The sequence below is a fragment of the Pteronotus mesoamericanus genome, unplaced genomic scaffold (genome assembly GCF_021234165.1).
Source record: "Pteronotus mesoamericanus isolate MK-2021 breed Mesoamerican mustached bat unplaced genomic scaffold, CSHL_Meso_final contig_20, whole genome shotgun sequence".
NCBI classification, from domain to species: Eukaryota; Metazoa; Chordata; class Mammalia; order Chiroptera; family Mormoopidae; genus Pteronotus; species Pteronotus mesoamericanus.
In genome coordinates, this window is record NW_026555085.1 from 55,767,253 (window position 1) to 55,787,333 (window position 20,081).

At 37.4% G+C, this 20,081-nt stretch overlaps 1 protein-coding gene across 1 annotated transcript in view; it reads right to left on the bottom strand.

Moving 5' to 3' along the window:
• Nucleotides 1-19,730, bottom strand: part of USP45 (ubiquitin specific peptidase 45) — a 62,765-nt gene extending 43,035 nt beyond the window's left edge. The window contains exons 1-5 of the mRNA XM_054569755.1: nucleotides 19,681-19,730; nucleotides 15,372-15,481; nucleotides 13,487-13,659; nucleotides 13,026-13,129; nucleotides 8,385-8,485 (exon numbers count right to left, since the gene is read on the bottom strand). Of these exons, the coding sequence (XP_054425730.1) occupies nucleotides 8,385-8,485; nucleotides 13,026-13,129; nucleotides 13,487-13,659; nucleotides 15,372-15,471 (478 nt within the window). The 5' untranslated portion in view covers nucleotides 15,472-15,481; nucleotides 19,681-19,730. The remainder of the gene's footprint in view (nucleotides 1-8,384; nucleotides 8,486-13,025; nucleotides 13,130-13,486; nucleotides 13,660-15,371; nucleotides 15,482-19,680) is intronic.
• Between the last annotated feature and the right edge of the window lie 351 nt (nucleotides 19,731-20,081).

A 20,081-nucleotide genomic window follows, 5' to 3' on the forward strand; every position in this document is an offset into this window, starting at 1 on the left:
TAAAATAAATTCTCATTCTGGCAGTGATTTTAGATCTTATTCACTTTAAGAACCAAATGCACCAAGTGCTACAGTTCAAAATGTTTTGAAATATGGTATAATTAAAAGGACAAAGTTGATACAGCAGTAACAAAAAAGACAAATTATACAAAATTCTGATTATCATTTGTTTTGTTCTCAAGTTTTACCTGAACCCATGAAATGTCTATAATTAGAAAGAATTTCAGTGTTAGATTATTTTACTAAAAGGGATTTACTCTGTCTTACTTTATATTATAGTAAGTAATTTATAGTAAGTAATATATATTATATCTGATTTATCATCAGATATTGCATTTATGTAATTAAGTAACAGACACAAGAAGGTAGAGAATATTGAGAGAAAAATTCAGGTGTTCTAGATAAAACTTTTAAAGCTCTTCTATATCTCCGTAGTTTGCCTTTAATCCTATAATCTGCATACTCGAAGAGCTGCTGATTAAATTGAGGAAACTGATAAGATTTTGCACAGACTCGGGTCTTGCAAGACAGAAAACTGGTTTAAGCACCAGCAAAGCACAAAAAAATAATAATAAAATAAAAAGTAAAAAATAAAAAATAAAAAAATAAATGGATGGACCTGGCAACAATGACATTAAGAACTTCATTATTACTCTAAAATCCCTCAAAACTATAACCAAGTTAAATATGAAAAAGTGAGGATTCCTGTCAACTATACCCTTTGTGTAATCTTTCTGGAGGGTAGTTTAACAACAATAATTAAAATCTAAGATGTGTTTATAAATTGGCCAGAAGTTCCCCCTAGAATTTAACCTGCAGAAATAAAAGAGCAAATACATGTACACACATCTTTTCCTATCATGGGAGAAAATTGAAAAAACCAATAATGTATTTGTTGCCAAGTAACATTAAATGTCTATTTTCTCAAAGATATAAATATCTGTAAATTACTTTGGTTAAATCAGAAGGGGAACAATGGTGCTTCCCCGGTTTCCCATAGGCATGGGGAAGGTAAACATATTTGAACTTTGCTTATTTAAAGAAAGAGATTGAGAGCATGATCTCCTCTGATAATTGTCTCCATTGCAAAGAGATGATGAAATCAGCTAGTTAGAGTAAATTCAAAAGTTGGCGATCTGGTTTTGGACTCTGCACATTTAAACATTATGATCTAGTATCTGTCTGTACCATAATAGTCGATAGGGTAAATAAGTGCAATAATTTTAGACACTAATGAAATGCCAATGATGATATGAAAGAAAAGGCCACTACTCCTCAGCAAAGCAGGATGTACTGGATGTCTTTGGTGTGTGTATTTATAGCTTTATTAAAGTTTACCACAGCCCTTCTCAAAGGGCTCCTCAAATGAATCAAGCCCTAATACTTTAGGCACCCGCATATGCAATTAACTTCTCCCTACGTTTCCAAAAGGGTACAAGATGGGTGTCACCTTTGGGGGAACTGAGAAAATAGTCACTCAAATAATTTTATGTGTTCTGTACTCGAATGAGGAACTCCAGATTTAAATCCCTACAGTTAACAATAAGTTGTTTTTTAAATGTCCAACATTTTTTTTGTCCCTAACCCTTTTATACAGGGAAATAACTTTTTTTAGTACTTATTTTTGAAAATGCATACTTCCTAGGCATACAACTGTCACTTTTAAGCAAAACAAAATGTATTACTTTTAAAAAACAGGTTAAAGTATTATATTACATTCAAATTGTTACTGTAGAAGAGCACAATATTATTATTTTTTTTATCCTCACCCAAGGACAATTTTTTTCATTGCTTTTAGAGAGAGGAAGAGAGAAAGAAACAACAATGTAGGACAGAAACATCAATTCCTTGCCTTCTCATATGTAACCTGACCATGAATCAAACACTCAACCTGGGTTTGTGCCCTGACCAGATATCGAACCTGAAAACTATTGGTTTAAGGGACGATGCTCCAACCAACTAAATCACATCAGCCAAGGTAATATTACTTATCTTCAGATACACTGTTTCAGATATCAAACATACCATTTACTTTCTTATTTCAAAAAGATATAGAGCAAACTTACACTTAATACAACCAAAAGAACCAACACAAACCATGTCTTTTTATACCAAGAGCATAAGCTTAAGAACTTAACAAAATATTCTAGTCTCTCTTTAAGCTCTTTGAAAATGGTATCCCACCAGTATTAAAATTATAGGCAAAATTTATTATTATAAAAAAAAGTGGGAATGTCAATCATCTGTCTCATTGGCAAAAACCAAACCAACAGTCAACAATATTACTTCACCAGGGACTCCTGTATTCTATGAGTATTTTTAGAATACTTATATGATATTTACAAGACTATCAAAGTGACAAATGGACCTTTCTGAGAATATCAACCCACTTTTTAATAATATATACTTCTGGGTGGGTCTCACAAGAGAGTCTTCTTGCTCTTTTTCAATTTTGTGTTATATATCAGAATTTCATTGGTTGTTTTTATTTTTCTGGTATGTGTTTGAGGGGAATTATGTGGAGGGATTTTTTTTTTTTAGCAAATCCCAGCATCAGATGTGAAAGCACCACAGTTGTAAGTATTCTTCTGGGAACCTGCACTGGGGTTCCCTCAACTGCTTAATGCAATTACCCAAACCAGTCATGTAGTACTAATATAATTGGCCCATTTCTACAGCTGCAAAGTAGTTTAATTTTTAAAAAGGAAAAAACTTGCTGTTTTTTCCTTTACCATGACTCCTCTACCTTGGAATCAAATAATAATTACCTCACCTGTGTAGCCTCAAAATTCCATTAACTCCTAGTTAACCATTAGCCTTAGAAATCTTTATTTGATCATGCAATAAACCAATATTGCCACATACAAAGGCATTCCTATCTATCTCCACATAATTGTCAGGAGATTTTTCTAAAATACAAAACTAATCATCCACATCACCATTTAAAATAGTGGTTCCTCACTGCCTGCAGTATAAACTCTGAACTTACAAGGCCCTTTAATATCTGTTCCTACGTACCTCTCAAGTCTCACGTCTGACCATTCCCCAGCACCACAAACTCAGCCTTGCAGCTCTATAAAATTTCCCTGAATGGATCAAACTCCCTCATCAATAAGCTGTTTCCTCTGCTTAGAACACATAGCCTCTCCGCCTAGCTGAGTTCTAGCTATGTTTCAGCTCTTGGGTTAAAAAGGTGTTCCTCGAAATAAAATATTCCTGGCTTCTCCAGTCTAGGTTAGAGACTACGCCACAGTATTCTCATAGTCCCTTGTACTTTCTCCATCACAGCACTACTTAAACAAGCAATTATGATTGTGATTTATCAATATCCATTAATAGACCAAAAGATCAGTAATGGCAGGAACTGAGATTTAGATCTGTCTCATTCACTACTGTATCTCCAATATCTAGCACAGCATCTGGCTAGAAATGCAAACATATTAAACGACTGAATGCAGAGACAAATGTATTTAAAAATAAATAAAGAAAGAAAAAAAAGACTGAATGAATAAATAAAATAATTTTAATATTAATATTCAGGGGTTTTGGTGGGGAAAAATGCAAAGCTTTTTATCTACTTCCCCAGTAAAAACTGGTTACATGCTAGTTCAGTTCAATTCAGCAAGTATTTACTGCATAGCCACGTAGGAATAAAAAAGAATGTAAGTCAGGGTATGATCCTCAAGGAACATACGGTTTTACAAATCAGACACATAAACACATGAAAGCTAAACACTGCAAAATGCTGTAGTATTACATTCTAATGTATGCTGCATAGAAGAAAGGAGATAAGACAAAGGATTAGGCAAGTGTTCTTGGAGTAGAATTTGAGCTGAGCCCAAGAGCAAGTAAGGCCAAAGACTTACAGACAGAAAATATAGACAGAAATGTGCTAGGTCAGCAGCTCTGAAAGTGTATCTGAAAACACCTTTCTTTCGAGGCTCTTAAGGTCAAAAGTACTTTATAAGTCTAAGATGTTTGCCTTTTTTACTTTCATTCATTCTCAATTATACAATGCAGTTTTCTAGAGGCTCCATGCCATGTGATACCACATCAGACTGAATGTAGAAGTAGGTATGAGAATCCAGCTCTTTTCCATCAAGCCAGACATTAAAGAGACTTGGAAAAATGTAAAACAATGCTACTTATTACATTTGTGTTATTTTTAAAAAATAGTTCTTTCTTAAAAATGTTATTTGTGTTAACATACCATGAAATTACTGCTATTTTTCAGTACATTAATATTTTAATCAATTTAGTTTTAACTTCTAGTATGGTAAGTATTAATATATAACCTACATAATCAAAGCTCTTCAAGTCCTCAATACTTTTTTAAGAGTCTAACAGACTATTAAGCCAAAAGCTGAGGTTCACTGAGCTAGTTCTTTTTAAGAGATGGATGGGCCACTGGCCTAGGTTCTCTGTGTAGAGAAGCTGATGTAGATGTATTAGAAATTAGCTTAGGCATTGTGTAACTTCAAACATGCTTAAGGGGTAGGTACAGGCTTTCCTCTCAGTAAAGTTATTTTTACTTAGTGCAAAACATAAAAAGAATCTTTTCAAACCATTCTTGTTCTTCCACCTAAATACAATATACACAGTTTCATATTTTTTGAATTACTATATACAGCTGCATAATCATATCAAACATTCTTACAGACCTCAATAGCAACTTCCACATTTGATTTTTAAAGTATTTGATAAAAATATACTAAAGCCTCATGCAAGAAAGACTATGGCAAATTACTATCCCGAAAACTTACAGAATGCCAAGGGATCTTAAATCAAACTTGCCTGAGAAATCCTGTAGCTTGGAAAACAAAGATATCCTCATTCTGCCCTAGAACTGCTAGAGACCTCAAATTCAGAACTGTCGCTCTCTCTAGATTTGGAAGCTCTATACACTCTCAAATTCCCTCAAGAACCTATTCCAACTATTCCAGGCACTACCCATGGCTCCCTAAACACAATTAAAGTTTACATAGTTCCTTTCTACCACCTGAAATGATTTTTTCTTTCATCTCCATTTATCCCAAGTTCACCCTTTAAGGGTCAGCTTGAAAGACAACCCATCCTAGATTCCTTCTTGATTCCTTTCAACTGAACATTATATCCGTCTTTGAATATCTAAAGGACTTTAAGCGTCTCTCAGAATACAAATTCTATCCTACTTACATTATCATTACTTTTTAATCTCACAACTTCTTTTATTCTTAAACTTCTTTCAGGCAGGAACTCTTTTATCAATCTCTATTCCTGGGAGCCCCATGGAAAGAGGGAAGAAGTGCTGAGGCAAATGAGGCTCAGGCAAACTGTAATCTGCCCCAGGTCACAAAGCTAGTGCCTGAAAGAGTCAAGTTTGAATGCCAGAATGCCTGACTCAAAGCCCATGTCATTTCTACCATATTATCCCATGCTCCCTACCTTACATTCCTTATGACAATAAGTATTCAAGAAATCTGTAAAATTAAATGCAATCAGATTGGTTTTGTTCTTAACCTCAAGGATGCTCTAAGGTGAAAAATACAGAGAAAATAATTTTTACAGTTGTACTTTTGCCACCCTTGGCATCATATCCCTATATATCTTATTATGGACAACAAAACAAATTTAATATGCAGTTTTCAGGGGACTGCGCTGAGACCAATATCTCTATTCCTGAAGTAGTAAATGTCTGTCACCACCATATTTTTCCTGATCCTTGATTTAAACATAATTGGAGCTATGACTAGTATGCCTGGGACAGAGTAAGATTTTAATGTTAGTTGAATGAATAAAGGCGATAAAATGAGTCATTTATTCTACTGTCCAGGAACCTGAGTTTACTTCTTCTAGTTCCTCCTCCCATTTCTTCACCATTATGGTCTCAAGAGCAATAGCTAACAAATAGAACATATATTGGATTACAGAAACTATGGCTGACAACTCTATTTTTATATAATTTTTTTAGTTTCTGATGTCAATTACTAAGCAGTTCAATTCTGCTCCAAAGACATTTCAAAATTATCACGTCCATTTACTCCCTTCATCTAGTTGTTCAAAATCCTGAGGTTTGTCCTTGCCCCCTCCCTCGCTCCCTCCCTCATCACACCTCACCCCACGCACCTGCCACCAGTGCCTCTGTTAGTCTCCCACCTGGCCTACCACCATAAGCTCCTTTCACCTCCTCAGTCATCTCCCCACCTTCACTCTTAACCCCCAACAGTCTACTCTCCCTGGAGCAATCAGAGTAATCTTATAAATCTTATAAAAAGATGAAATAACTGCCCTGACCGGTGGGTGTGGCTCAGCTGGTTGGGTGTCCTCCCGCAAAGTGAAAGATTGCTGGCTCAATTCAAGTCAGAGCACATGCCTTCGGTGCGAGTTCAGTCACCGGTAGGGGTGCATCCGAGGAGCAACCAATAGATGTTTCTCAGTCAAATCAATGCTTCTCTCTCTCCTCCCTCCCTTTCCCTCTCTTAAAAAAAAAATACATATTTAAAAAAAAATTTATTTGTTTATTTTTAGAGTGGAAAGGAGGGAGAAAGAGAGACATCAATCAGTTGCCTCTGGCATTCCCCCTATTGTATAATAAAGAACTTGGCTGCCCTTTATCCCACAACCCAGCCATGTGCCCTGACAAGGAATCAAAGTGGCAACATTTTAGTTCGCAAGTCAGCACTCAACCCACTGAGCCAAAGCAGCCAGGGCTAAAAAAATATTTTTTAAAAAAGATGAAATAACTGTTACTACCTTGGTTAAAATACTTCAATAGCTTCCATTACACTTCCAATAAAATCAAAATTCTTCACCAAGGAATTCCTTGCAGTATCCTTCATGACCTGCTCACCACCTCTTAATTTCAGCTCATTCTACTCTGTCAGCAAACCACACTCCAGCCATGTTGGTCTTTCTCGATCACTGTGACCGCTACATTATCATTTATCTCTGCAATCTATTTTCCTTTTCAGCACTTATCAAAAATTATATATTTGCTTATTTTTTGTCTGTCTCCTCCACTATACTCTAAACCCCAAAAGGGCAAGATAAAGTGTTTTTGTTTTACATATAAAATAAAGTATAAAACCTAGCATGTGATAGGCAGTTAATATTTTTGAATGAAGAAACTGCTTCCCTGTTACTATTCATTTGCATTAACATGTATTATATATGGCTTATATATAAATAGATTAACAAAGTATATAATATATAATATATTACTGCATAATAAAGAAATCGGCTGCCCTTTATCCCACATTCCTGAGGAGTACTCACTAAAGCCTTGGATATCCAGAGTAGCTGAAGTGTCCTTTTAATTCATGTTGGGCCCCTCCAAACACACTTGATAGTTTATGTTAACAAAGTTAACAAAGTGTCTTTTATATTCATTGTGAGTGCCTAGACAGTTTATGCTAATGAAATGACTCAGGATGGGAGCCAGTCATGCCGGAAAGACCAACCGTGTGATTAGAGGGCTAGGGTACTCAAGACTGAATTCAATCATGTGGCAATGCTTCTGCAATGAAATCCCAATAAAAACTCTGGACATCAAAGCTCCACCGAGCTTCCCTGGTTAATAACACTCTGGATACTGTTACGCATCAGCGTGCCCGAAGGTGATGCATCCTGACCCCACAGGAAGAAGATACAGAAGCTACACCTTCCCAGACCCACTCTGTGTGACTCCCTCTCTTTTTTGCCTAGTCCTGATTTGTATGTATATATTTTTTTTTTTTGCTATAATAAAACTGTAATTGTAAGGTTAATACTTTCCTGAGTTCTCTGAATCATTGTAGTAAATTATTAAACCAAAGAGGGTAGTATAAAGCACCGAACTTGTAGCGAGTTGTTCAGAAATGTGGGTGGCCTGAGAACCCCTGCGCTAGGATGGCATCTTGTGGGGACACTGTGCCCTTACTCTGTAAGGTTAGCCTAATTCCAGGTAATGTCAGAACCGCACTATAATTAGGTAACAAATAACAGATATCATTTCATAAATATGTGTCATGCATTACACAAGTATTTTTACATGCATTATTTCTAAATCTTTAGAAAATGTCTCGGCCTCATAACAACTGGACATGATAGAATTGTTATGCTAATTTTTTTAAGTGAGGAAACTAAGGAGTAAAAGCCACATAAACACTAAGTAACTTTAAGTATGAGCCTAAATTCAAACTCAGCACTATCTGACTCAAAAGCCCATGATATAGGCACTACCCTCACCAGTTTCTCATTACTGGTTATATAAATACAGCACAAGATAGCTACCAAAGAATGCACAGCACGTGTACTGAGAGGTGACCATAAAATCTTAGGTACTCTTTATGAGTTTATGAACTTTTTGTACAAAATAAAAAATATGATAGTTTAATACAAATTTCTTTAGCAATTGCTTAACTTACTTGTTTGCGTTTTAGAAACATGTTTCTGGAGAAAATCAACTATCTGAGCCAAAACCTTCTTATTACAATGTATTGATAATTTTTCATCACACTCGTAACACCTGAAAACGAAATTTAAGCAAATATTACAAAAGTATTTTCAATAATTTTGTACATCAGGTAACAAAGTAGGTGTTTATCTACTTTTGTCTTTAAATTATGATGAGGCACCAGGAAAGTCTAGAGAAATGCAGTGGACAGTTCATACAGAGCCTTAGTATTCAAATTAAAGTCTTAGTAGTTTATCCTAAGTGTAATGGAATGCCCTAAGGCTTCCATTTTCAAGCAGAAGAGTGATACAGTCCAATTTAAACTCAAAACTATCACTGACTAATGTCAAATTGGAGAGCATCAGGAATACTAGCAGAAAAGGAAGGAAAGAGTGGATATGGAGAAAAATGAACACATTTATCTTATATATATTCAGGTATAAAATGAATAAATTAGAGTTAAAAGATAAGGGATAAGGGAAAGCAAAGCATCAAAATAACTGCCCTGAGAAGGGAGAAGTACATGAGGCATGTCAGCGATTCTCAAACAGGAATATTTTATTTTATTTATTTTTAGAGAGAGGGGAAGGGAGGGAGAAAAAGAGGGGAAGAAACAACAATGTGTGGTTGCCTCTCATGCACTCCCTACTGGAGACCTGGCCTGCAATCCAGGCATGTGCCCTGGCTGGGAATTGAACTGGTGACCCTTTGGTTCGCAGGCTGACAGTCCACTGAGCCACACCAGCCAGGGCTCAAATGGGAACTATTTTGCTCCCCACAGGGCATTTGGCAATGTTTTGAGACTATTTGGTTGTCACACTGGGGAAGCAGCTACTGGCACCCAGTGGGTTGAGAGGTCAATGATCCTGCTAAACATCCTATAATGTACAGGACGGTCCCCTCACAAAAAGAATTATAAGCCCAAAAGACAATAGTATTGAGACTGAGAAGTCCTGGTTTAAAGGAAACAAGATTTGCTGTGAGTTGGTAATGTTTAAGGCTGGGTGGTAGGTACAGAAAAAAATCACTATCTATTTGTCTACTATTGTTAAAAGGTTAAAAAATAAAATAAAATAAAAATGGGAAGAAAATAACCGCCAGCCTTCTGGCTTGAACACTTAAGTGATGGAGGATCCACTTACAGATGGAGGTGGGGAAGACTGGATGAGATTAGTGCTTTATTTTGTTTGGGACTTATTTGCGAGGAAGAAGTTTGAGAACAATTTTCAAAAACACATACCTTTTCAGAAAACGATCCTCCACTAAGTGTACTCATTAGTGCATATAGTATTAATAAAGGTTTCTTCTATATATTATCATTACCTGTTTCCTTTATCTTCATGAAATCCAACGATCAAATAAAAACATGTGTTTGAAAGTGATGAAAGTTTTATAAATGTATTATAACAACACTAACTTACATATTCACAATCTTCTTACGTATAAATATTAGTGGTCCTGGGATTAATGGCTGTGAACTGGGTCAAATATTTACTGTCTACTCTATCACTTGCACTCAGAAATAGATACACAGACAAATCCATGAAGGAAATGAGTCACAGAAAACATTCCCAAAACCTCTTTTTCATAGGCTAGTATGGAATTTAAACAATTTAATTTCAGTTACCAGGCTTACATTATAATAGGTGCTCAATAGATACAGATGTAACTATTGCCAAAAATAGTAAAAATATAATTGCTCATTTTCAAAATATTGAAATGTTAAGAAATTTTTACTGACACTAGAATTTGTTTACTTGTTATAAAATATATTGCAACTTTAAGAGTACAAAAAGGAAACATAAATAAAAACTGCAAAATGTCAGTGGATTTGGAGAAAAAAGGACAGCTCAAATTAAGCTAACTCTACTTGTTTCCACTAGTAGTAACAAAAAAAGTTTAATCGAGCATATACTATGAGTCAGGCACTATCCTAAGTGCTTCATGTGTATTTTCTGGTTTAATTCCTTACAACAATAAAAAAAATCATCGTTTTCAAAATAAAAAGCTTTATAGAAGTATAATATTTTCTTTTTACAGATGAGAAACAGACACTTTAAAAGCAGTAATTCATATGAAGTCTGTCCAGAAGTTATCCAGCCATGTTCTATGAAAAAAAGACATTTACTGAAGAAGATACAGAAAAGATTGTGTATCGGACAATGACACCTCAGTCCCCTTCAAAGTAGGCACCTTGGGACCTCACACAGTTCTCCCAGTCTCCATCAGCTGCCCCGTTGTATTTTCCTAAACCTCATCGATGGTCTGAAATATCTTCCCTTTCAAAGGTGTTTTTAGTTTTGGGAAAAGCCAAAAGTCACAGGGTGCCAAACCTGCGCTATCGGGGACTGAGTCGCCTGGGTGATTTGATGTTTTGCCAAAAAACTCTGCATGAGACACAATGCATAAACAGGTACATTGTCATGATGAAGCTGTCAATCAGCAGTTGTCCATTGCTGTGGGCTTTGGAATCATCTGGATACTTTCCATGGGGGAATGTTCAAGCTTAATGCAAAATCTGATGCAGATTTGGTGCTCTACTCACTCAGTCCTTTTGAATGTGATGGCCACACAGTACGCATACTCACTCAACGGTGTTTACCACCCCCACCCTACAGTGAAATAGTTATTGTTCACACATGCGCATTCCAGTCCACTCTCCTTGGCTGCCAGGTTACATGGATGTCACACAAACTGTTTTCATTATATTAACACTGGCTGGACTTTTTCCAGGCAGACCTCATATATTAAGTGCTAAATCAGTGCCCCTTCACCTTGGTTAGCATGACGGTCGTCTATGGAACTTAAAAAATGGAGAAGCCCTGATTTAATAGGGACTACTACTGGAACCTATGTGGTTTTAAAATGCCATCCGTGTGATTCTGACTGAAGTCAGAGATAAGAAATGACTGTGCTAATAATAATTATCTGTTAAAGCAGTATCAAATCCACAGTCTAGCAATACTTTGTTAGCCATAATTAAATTATGAAATCTACAACATTCTCTTCTTTAGCTTTTTCCTTAGTTCAGGCTGGCTCTCTCTTTAATCCAAACTAGTGAAGTTTTCTATTGAAATTGTTAAACTTTTTAACATTTAAGAATTAGATGGGAGAAAAGTTTAAAAATTTAAAACATTTTTTGGAAAGAAAAAAATAAAAGGGAAAAGAAAATAGTCATAATCTTTAAATTCTTTATCAATGCAAGTAACAAACTTGAATTTCTTCCTTTAAAAGAGAAATAATTCCCTTTCAATACCCCGAACTGTGATTTATTTTCATTACAATATAATTCTAACACATCCACTCACAAAACTCAATAAAATCATCACCCTTGTTATGAAAGCAAATAATTAAATATACAAACAAAATTATAAAATCAATTAGATTATAATTAGCAATGCTTTTTTTGCTGAAATTAAATCATGAAATTATCAGGCCATAATTATGACCCTAAGAGCTACTACAGAAGTTCTGACACAGATCGACTTAAGATGGGGCTATTTTACCAGGCACCACGTAAGTCTCCCACCCCGTTTTTCTATTTCAGTGGTCCTCAAACTGTGGTCCCCAGACCAGCAGACTGGCAATACCTGGGGACTTGACAGAGGCAATTTCTCAGGCCCCTCCCCTAAAACTACTAAATCAGAATCTGTAGGCCTGAGACCCAGCACTCTATTTTAACAAGCCTTCCCAGGGATTCTGAGGCATCCCATAGTTTGAGACCATTGCTTCTCTTAAGACCACAGAGGAATGTTTACTGACCTGCCACACTAGATAGCATCTCTGACTCCCCTGGCTCCAACGCATATTAAGTTCCCTCTATTCTTTCCTCTTTCTCCCCAGTGCTATTACTTGGGATTAACAACAACGAAAACACAAATGCAACCACCCAACCCTGTGGCTGAATTAAATTATAAAATGATAATCTCTCCTATAGGCCAAAATATCCTGATTTTAGAAACTTGAAATAAAAACACAAAGACAAATTTTTTTTGTCTTAAAGAAAACTTGAAAACTCCTGAAAATTCATTTAAGGGACTCTAGGAGTCTATAAATTCCAATTAGAAAACTTCTGCTGTAAAATACAAGGGAAGGTTTTCAACAGTGTCCACTTTATACCACTGAAGCAGTGCGGTATGCTGAGAAGAAACAAGGGAATCAAAAGACTTGTATTAGTGCCTGGATTTGTTTTGTAACCACAAAAAGGTAAATGATATTCAGTGTCCTTATACATAAAGTGAGGGAACTGGACCTGAATCCCAACCAAAGTTATATAGTATTAACAGAATTGCCTAAGAAGTTCCCTTTTCCCGGAAGAGAATCACCAAACCATTTGACTGATTCAAGTACCTTCCTCCTCTAGAACTTTGGATCCTGTATGAGCAAGTTCATTACACAAAATAACTGGAAGGAATGTTTCTTGACTGTACAAAGAAAATGTTAAAGAAAAGTAGAGGAAGGACTAATTTTTTTCTTATTTAAAATGTGTACTCATATTTTCTATAGGTTGTATTCAGGCTAAAAAAGCATAAGCTGGTATAGTATCTTTAATTTACCAATGGAACTAAAAAAATAAAGGACATTTTTGTAGTGGACATAAGCACTAACTTACCATATAATCCACGTGCTCAGACTAATTATAATACAATGAAGCTCTGTTCTCCAACTCTTGAAGTGCTTCAATGAATGCTGGCTTTCTGAGTTTTTACCACATCCCTAAAGATGAGCACAATACTATTAGTAGGATTTACAAATAGATTTGTTTCAAGTTAACCAAAACTTAAGTCATATTCAAACTCAAAAAAACATAAATAGACATAGGTAAAGGCAAGTCTAGATATGAGAACCATTGCGAGTGGGCTAGATTCCCTTTCAAGTTTTTATGAACCACACTTACTTCTGAACAAAACATACCCTTTACCTTAAACATTTCTAATCTCAGCCTTAGAGGGTTCTTTGAAAACAAGGAGTAAAACTCACCTCAAGTTCTAAACATTACTAACAATCAAACTCAAAATAAGCATTAAAGAAACTATTTAAGGCAAACTCACACATAAAAAACATTTTTCTCACCTGAAAACCACACCTGAGGCACAGCCAAATATCAGAAGAAAGTGCTGGCTGTCCATCGTAGAATCTTCTTTCTTTTAAACATTCTGAGCAAACTGACCACAGATTCTCAGCTATTGCTTTCTTCACATGATTCACGCTGACAGCATGACTTACATGTTGGCAAGTGAAACCTACTGAATAAGACAAAACAAAATTTGAGCATTTCCTTTGCTAAACCAAAATACTACCATCAGTAAGCGAAGTCACTGACATTACAGTGTCATAAATGAAAAGCACTGAGATTTAAAAAAACAAAATAACTCAAAAAAGGATACATATTGCATGATTCCATTTATAAAACATTTGTGAAGTAACATAATTACAGAGTTGGAGAACAGATTGGTGATTGCCAAAGGCTGCAGATGGGGAGAAAGAATTGTGGCAACAGACAGGCATAAACTTCCCATGGTGATTTAGCAGTCAAGTATCTTCACTGTGGTGGTCCTAGAAAGCTACTACACATGTAAAAAAACTGTATTAAGCTACAAATGCATGTGTACACACACACACACACACACACACAATGCATGTTTATCTGGTGAAATATGAATAAGCTCTAAGGATGGCCCCAATGTCAGGTTCCTGGTTCTGATACTGTATTATTGAAATACAGTACTTTAAACCAGGAAAGGTTAGATGAAGGGTAAATGGGACCTCCTTGTATATTTCTTTGTACCTTCCTATGAATCCAAAATTAGTTCAAAAATAAAAGTTTCGTAAGTAAATAAAATAAAGGAGATTATTTATTGAACAGCTACCACGTGTCTAGCATTTTGAATATATTTTCTTTCTATTAAGATGTACACATAGCCCTGCCCAGGTTGCTCAGTTGGTTGGAGCGTGGTGTCATAGACCAAAGGTTACAGGTTCGATGCCTAGTCAGGGCACATACCTAGGCTACAGGTTCTCCCTAGTCACTAATAAAAACTTACTGGCCCAAGAAAAGCAACCCTACATCAAAGAATGAGTACTCAAAGAAAAATCAGATGCAATTCTATGCTAAGATGACATGAGAAAGGAAGAAAGGAAATGGAAAATCATGGCAGAGCAATCACTGCCATGAAATAAAAACACAAAACAAAAGCAAACCCTCTAATATGAGGTGGCAAAACACTAGGAAGTGACTGGCAGAGTTCAGGAAAGAAGTGGAAGAAAAAAATAATAAAACCATAAAAATGAAGGCAAAACTAAAAAGCCCATAAAGTGACACAGACACTGCTGAAAACACAATAAAGGATAAAAATAAAAACAGCAAGCAAAATGAAAAGGAAACAGGAGTTTTAGAGGATTTGAGGGAAAATGTTAACTACAGAAGACAGGCAAAGGAGAGTTAACATAATAATCAGAATCTCTGAAGAAAATCTTTTTAACAGAATAGAACACTTAAAGATAAAATTCAGACTTCCTTCAATACAGCAATCTAGCTATCCTGAAACGCTATCTAGGTTAAAAACACATAAAAACTGAAATATATTAAAAGCATCTTTTTTAAATGAAGGGCTGAACAAACTGGTAAGAAAGTAAATAAAATCCTCCAAGACCATGAGAAAAAGGACCACAACAAAAATAAGCCAATTCTAATTATTTTATAACCTAAATAAAATCTCAATAAAAATACCAACAGCATTTTTTGGAACTAGAGAGCTAATTTTAAAGTTCACACAGAAAATGGTAAAAATAAAGAGAAAAGAATTTATAAATTAAAATCATATTGTTTAACTACTATGCTGTACATCTGAAACTAATACAAAATACTGAATGTAAACTGTAATGAAAAAATAATTGTAAGAAGACATAGTTATTTCTTTTCTGCACGTCTATTAGGGTGCTAGGTATCACAATTTACCAGCAATGTCATCTGAAGAGTCTTCATCATGAGGTACAGTAGGCCTTTTACTCCTTTTGGCTTTCTCAGGCAAAACTTTGGATGGCTCCTTCACCCGCATCTGTTATTTACTGAAAAGGTGGGGGACAGGGGGATGAATACACTTTAATCCTCAAAATTAAAATTTTATGTATTTTACTTAATGCATATAAAATTGAATTTACTTCAATTTTAATTGGACTACTAAATCAACAGAGGAAGAAGAGGGGAGAGTAAGCTGGAATCACAAAAATCTTTATTATACCAATATACAAATGGCACTTTACATTTGACTTTTCCCAACTACTCCCTAGATATATGCTGTCTAGGTGAATGAAAAAACTAAAGTTCTGGTCAATGGAACAAGTGCCACTTCTGGGTCATGTGTTCTCCTTGCCCTTTCTCCTGTCCCACTAGCTAGGAGATAGTAAGAGTTGGTAAAGCCACGTGCCAAGAATAGTAGAGCCACCCCATCTTTGCTGTATGACCTAGAGCTACACTACTGAGAAATAAATTTCTATCTTTTAAAGCCATCGTACTGTTTCTCACTTTATTATGAAAAATTTTAAACTTCCACAAAAGTTAAAAGGACAGAATGATGAATACCCGCATACTATGGAGATTCCACATCTAGAATATTTTGCACATTTATTTTATGTAAACATCAATGTACATATATGCATGTATGTATGTTTTTGCTGAACTGTTTGAAAGTTGCAGACAGCATGTATCTCTTAAGAATATTCTATATAATCACATCATTATCACATCTAAAATATTAATAATTTCCTTATATTATCTCATATCCTACCATATTCCAATTTCTTCAGGTGACCCACAACTGTTTCTGTACTGGTTTTGTGAATAAGGATTCAATTAGGGCTTGTACTTTCTACTGGTTATGTCACTTTAGTATCTTTTAATCTACAACTGTTCTTCCCATAAAAGATAAGAGTTAACAGTGCCTTACCTTCCTGAGACTTTTTTTTTTTTTAAGATTTTATTTATTTTTTTCTTAGAAGGGAAGGGAGGGACAAAGAAAGGGAGAGAAACATCAAAGAGACCTGGCCCCACAATTCAGGCTTTTGTCCTGACAGGGTGTTGAACTGGCAATCTTTTGGCTCGCAGGCCTGCCAGCACTCAATCGACTGCGCCACATCAGCCAGGGCAAAACACTGGCTTTTTTAAGAGATCAGGGCAGTGCATGAGTCACCTTGGAGATTTTGCTAAAATGTAGATTTTGATGAAACAAGGCTGGCATGGAACCTGAGATTCTACCTATCTAACAAGCTCCCAATGGGAAGCCATTGTTAGGGGTCCACAGACCACATTTTCGGTAGCAAGATCTGTATAATATTCCACACTGAATTTAACTCTTTCTTCATGGTGTTATTTACCTCTTTCTCTTGTATTTCTATAAACTCAGTTAATTCTAAAGATTTTAGATACACAATGAGCATGTTTTAAACCCCTATATTTTGGAGTCTCCATTAAAGTAGCTTGCCTAAATTCTACTATCACCCAGCTCTATGGCTAAGTTACACTGTAATTTTCATGGTTATTTGTTTTTATTGATCAAGATGGGGGAATCTTTCAATTGTTATAAATTCTGAACTTTGATTTAGTCATACCATGTTCCACGTAAGGGAGCCTTTGAATTTACCATTTTATGAGTCAATTCTTTAAGTCCAAGGGTTATCATTGAACTGAGCTACAATAAATTAAGGCCCTCAGGGCCATCGAGATGCACAAGGCCTTCAAGTTTCCTTCTGAAAGCCTTCTCCCTCTCATCTTCCTCATCCACTTAACCCTACAGTTCCACCTTCCAAAATCACTAATTCAAGTATTCCATTCTCTGATCACAACTTGAAGCTCTTCCAGTTTGCTTGATCAGCCACTCCCACTCGTCTTTAGTGCCCAGGCTGACAAGAGGCTGCATCTCAACAAGTGCTTCCACGATCATTATAGCATGGCCGGGAAAAAGGGACACGGCAAATGGGAGTGCTGATTCTTTAAGCTTCATTTGGAAGTGACACCTGTTACATGTGCTCATATTTCAGTGGCCAAAACAAGTCATATATCCACATTTAATTTCAAGTAGACATGACGGGGGGTGTTACGGTATGTACAAAGAGTGCAGCCTTATCATGTACACAGGAGGGACAGAATATGTGTAACAGCCTGAATGAGTACATCACCCCTCTAACAGAACCCCAATCCTAGGTCAACCCAGTTAACCACTATCTCGATGTTTGCATCCAAACAGGCTGGTCAAAGTCTTGTGAGAAAGTGGAGTGGGTCCACTACATTCATACACAATCTCAAGTGGATCACGATATCCCATTATCTACTACACCTGGTCAACTTACCTACTCCTCACATAGCCATTTGAAACCTTTTTCACTCTCCCAAACCTCCCACTCTTCCATCTCCGTACTCCTTAAAATACAATTTAGTTTTCTACTTTACTAAAAGAGACATAATCAGATGACAAATATGATCTTTTTACCCCCAAACTTACATACTTACCTCTATTTTAATGTGAGCCCTAAAAAGAGACAGATAGAACTAAAAGAATACAGGGTGGGGGTGGGGGTTGGGTGGGAGGAATGGCTCATAAGAAGGTGGTCATATTTTTTTCCCAACTGCAAAGATAAACTCTTGATAAAGAAGAGCATGAACACATAGCTAATGATGACAGAATTTTCAAAAAAGAACTGAGTATTTGATCTGGAATCTGTAAGACCTGGGCCTTTTTTGAAAAACACTGACCCAAACTTAACTTGGCAATGTCAAGTCAATTTCCAGTGGTTTTTCTGACATATACAATAAATATGTCTAAACATACAGAATCATTTTGGACTGTTAAGCAATCATGGATCTGTGCAGGTTTCTTTTTCAATTTCCCTTTAAAGCACAAAGAAATGAGCCCAATTGTTAGAGTTTCAAGTTCTTTCCATCATCGGGGGAGTTTCAAGACCACCCTCACGTTTGGAGATTCACTAGATGGACAAAAAAAAAAACTCAGCATAAAGTCAGTTGTACTATTAGGTAACGTTTATTACCACAATGTAGTATGAACACACAGCCTGATCATAATGGAAGAAGACACATATGAAGCCTGCAATTTGCAGGCTCCCTTATGTTCTCTCCCCTTCCGAAGGGGTCAAATCGACCAATGCAATGCATCTCCGCAGTGTTTTTGCCCAGGGAAACCCATTATAGACTCGCAGGCCCAGAATTTTTAAGGGAGCTGGCAACTTCAGCACAAACCATACTGTTCCCAGATGCCAAACAAGGGCTAACCTTGCAAGCAGCCGTTTTTAGGGCAGCAATCAGGTCTTCCATGCTTTTTTCAGTAAATACTTTCTGGCCATTTTTCTCGCTTGGTTTCCCAGCCGAAGTTTTCAGCTTTCAACTTCAGCGTTACCCTAACATGTCTTTTCTTTAATGTAGGATGTACAACTAAGTTGATGAGAAATGTTTAATTTTTTAAAGCAGTTTATGCACACAAAAGCCCGTATTTAAACAAACAAACAAACAAACAAAACCCAACTTTTTGTTTTCCTACCCTTGGGCAATTACTTTCAGTGGCAGGGATAGGGAGCGGGGGTCGGGACACAGATATCCTTTCAGATAACAGACTCAAAAAGATGAACAGCACTTATATCGTTTTACTGAGCATCACACTCGGTTCTAAGCCTTTCGAAAATACTAAGCCCAGTGAATGCTCACAACCGCTTTATGAGTGCGGTTACTATTATTTTCCCATTTTACAGTTGAAGAAACTGGGACACACAGAGGTTAAGTGACGTGCAAGGGTCCCGGAGCCAGTACTGGTGGTGGCGATCTGGACCCAGACAGTCCGCCTCCAGGGCTTCTAACATTGCACGACGCTGCCAGAAACCCGTGGTCAGATATGCTTCCTCTGGTCACTAAAAAAACATCCCAAGTTTCTTTAGAGGAAATGCGTTCCTGAGGAGAGACCGCTGGGGGGGGAGGCTGGATGGGTGCCAGGCTGCCGCGCGCCTCGGCCAAGGTGAGGCGGGGACGCGGCCCCTCCCCGGCGCGCCGGCTCCTGCCCGGGCTCCCCCGGCTCCTCCTGCCACCGCCCTGACACCCGGCCGGCCGGGTTCACGCGGCCCTAGGTAACCGCCTGGCGCCCCCAAGGATCGGGAAGACGGGAGGGTGTGGGGGCTTCTTTCCCAGGCCCATCGCCCTACTTGCGGCTGGGGTCGCGAGAACCAAGACCGAGAATCTGTGCGACCCCATCACCGAGCCCCCAACTCACCCCGGCGGACCGAGCCTCTGCGTCTACACCAGAAGAGACTGCGCCTGCGCGGCCGGCCCTCCGAGCGGCAGGGGAGGGGCCTCGTGGGACAGCCCCCACGTACGGGCTGGCGGAGGGCGGCCCCTCGGGAGGCGGCGCACCCAGAGTGGGGCGTAGGTTGGGCGGGCCGGGTCCGCTGTCACCTACGTTCTCTAGGTGGACAGAGCTCGATAGGCGCCCGCCAATCTTAAAGTAATAGCGGTGCACCCCAACTGGATTTGAATAGCAGCCTGGAGTGCACAGCTCTCGTCTTCCTCGAGTCGGAATTAAGTCTTACTTGTTGCGGTGCACCTGCTGGGACAGCCGCGTAATTCCCTCCGTCACACTCTTCTGTACATTAAAGTCGCGTATGACAGCCATCA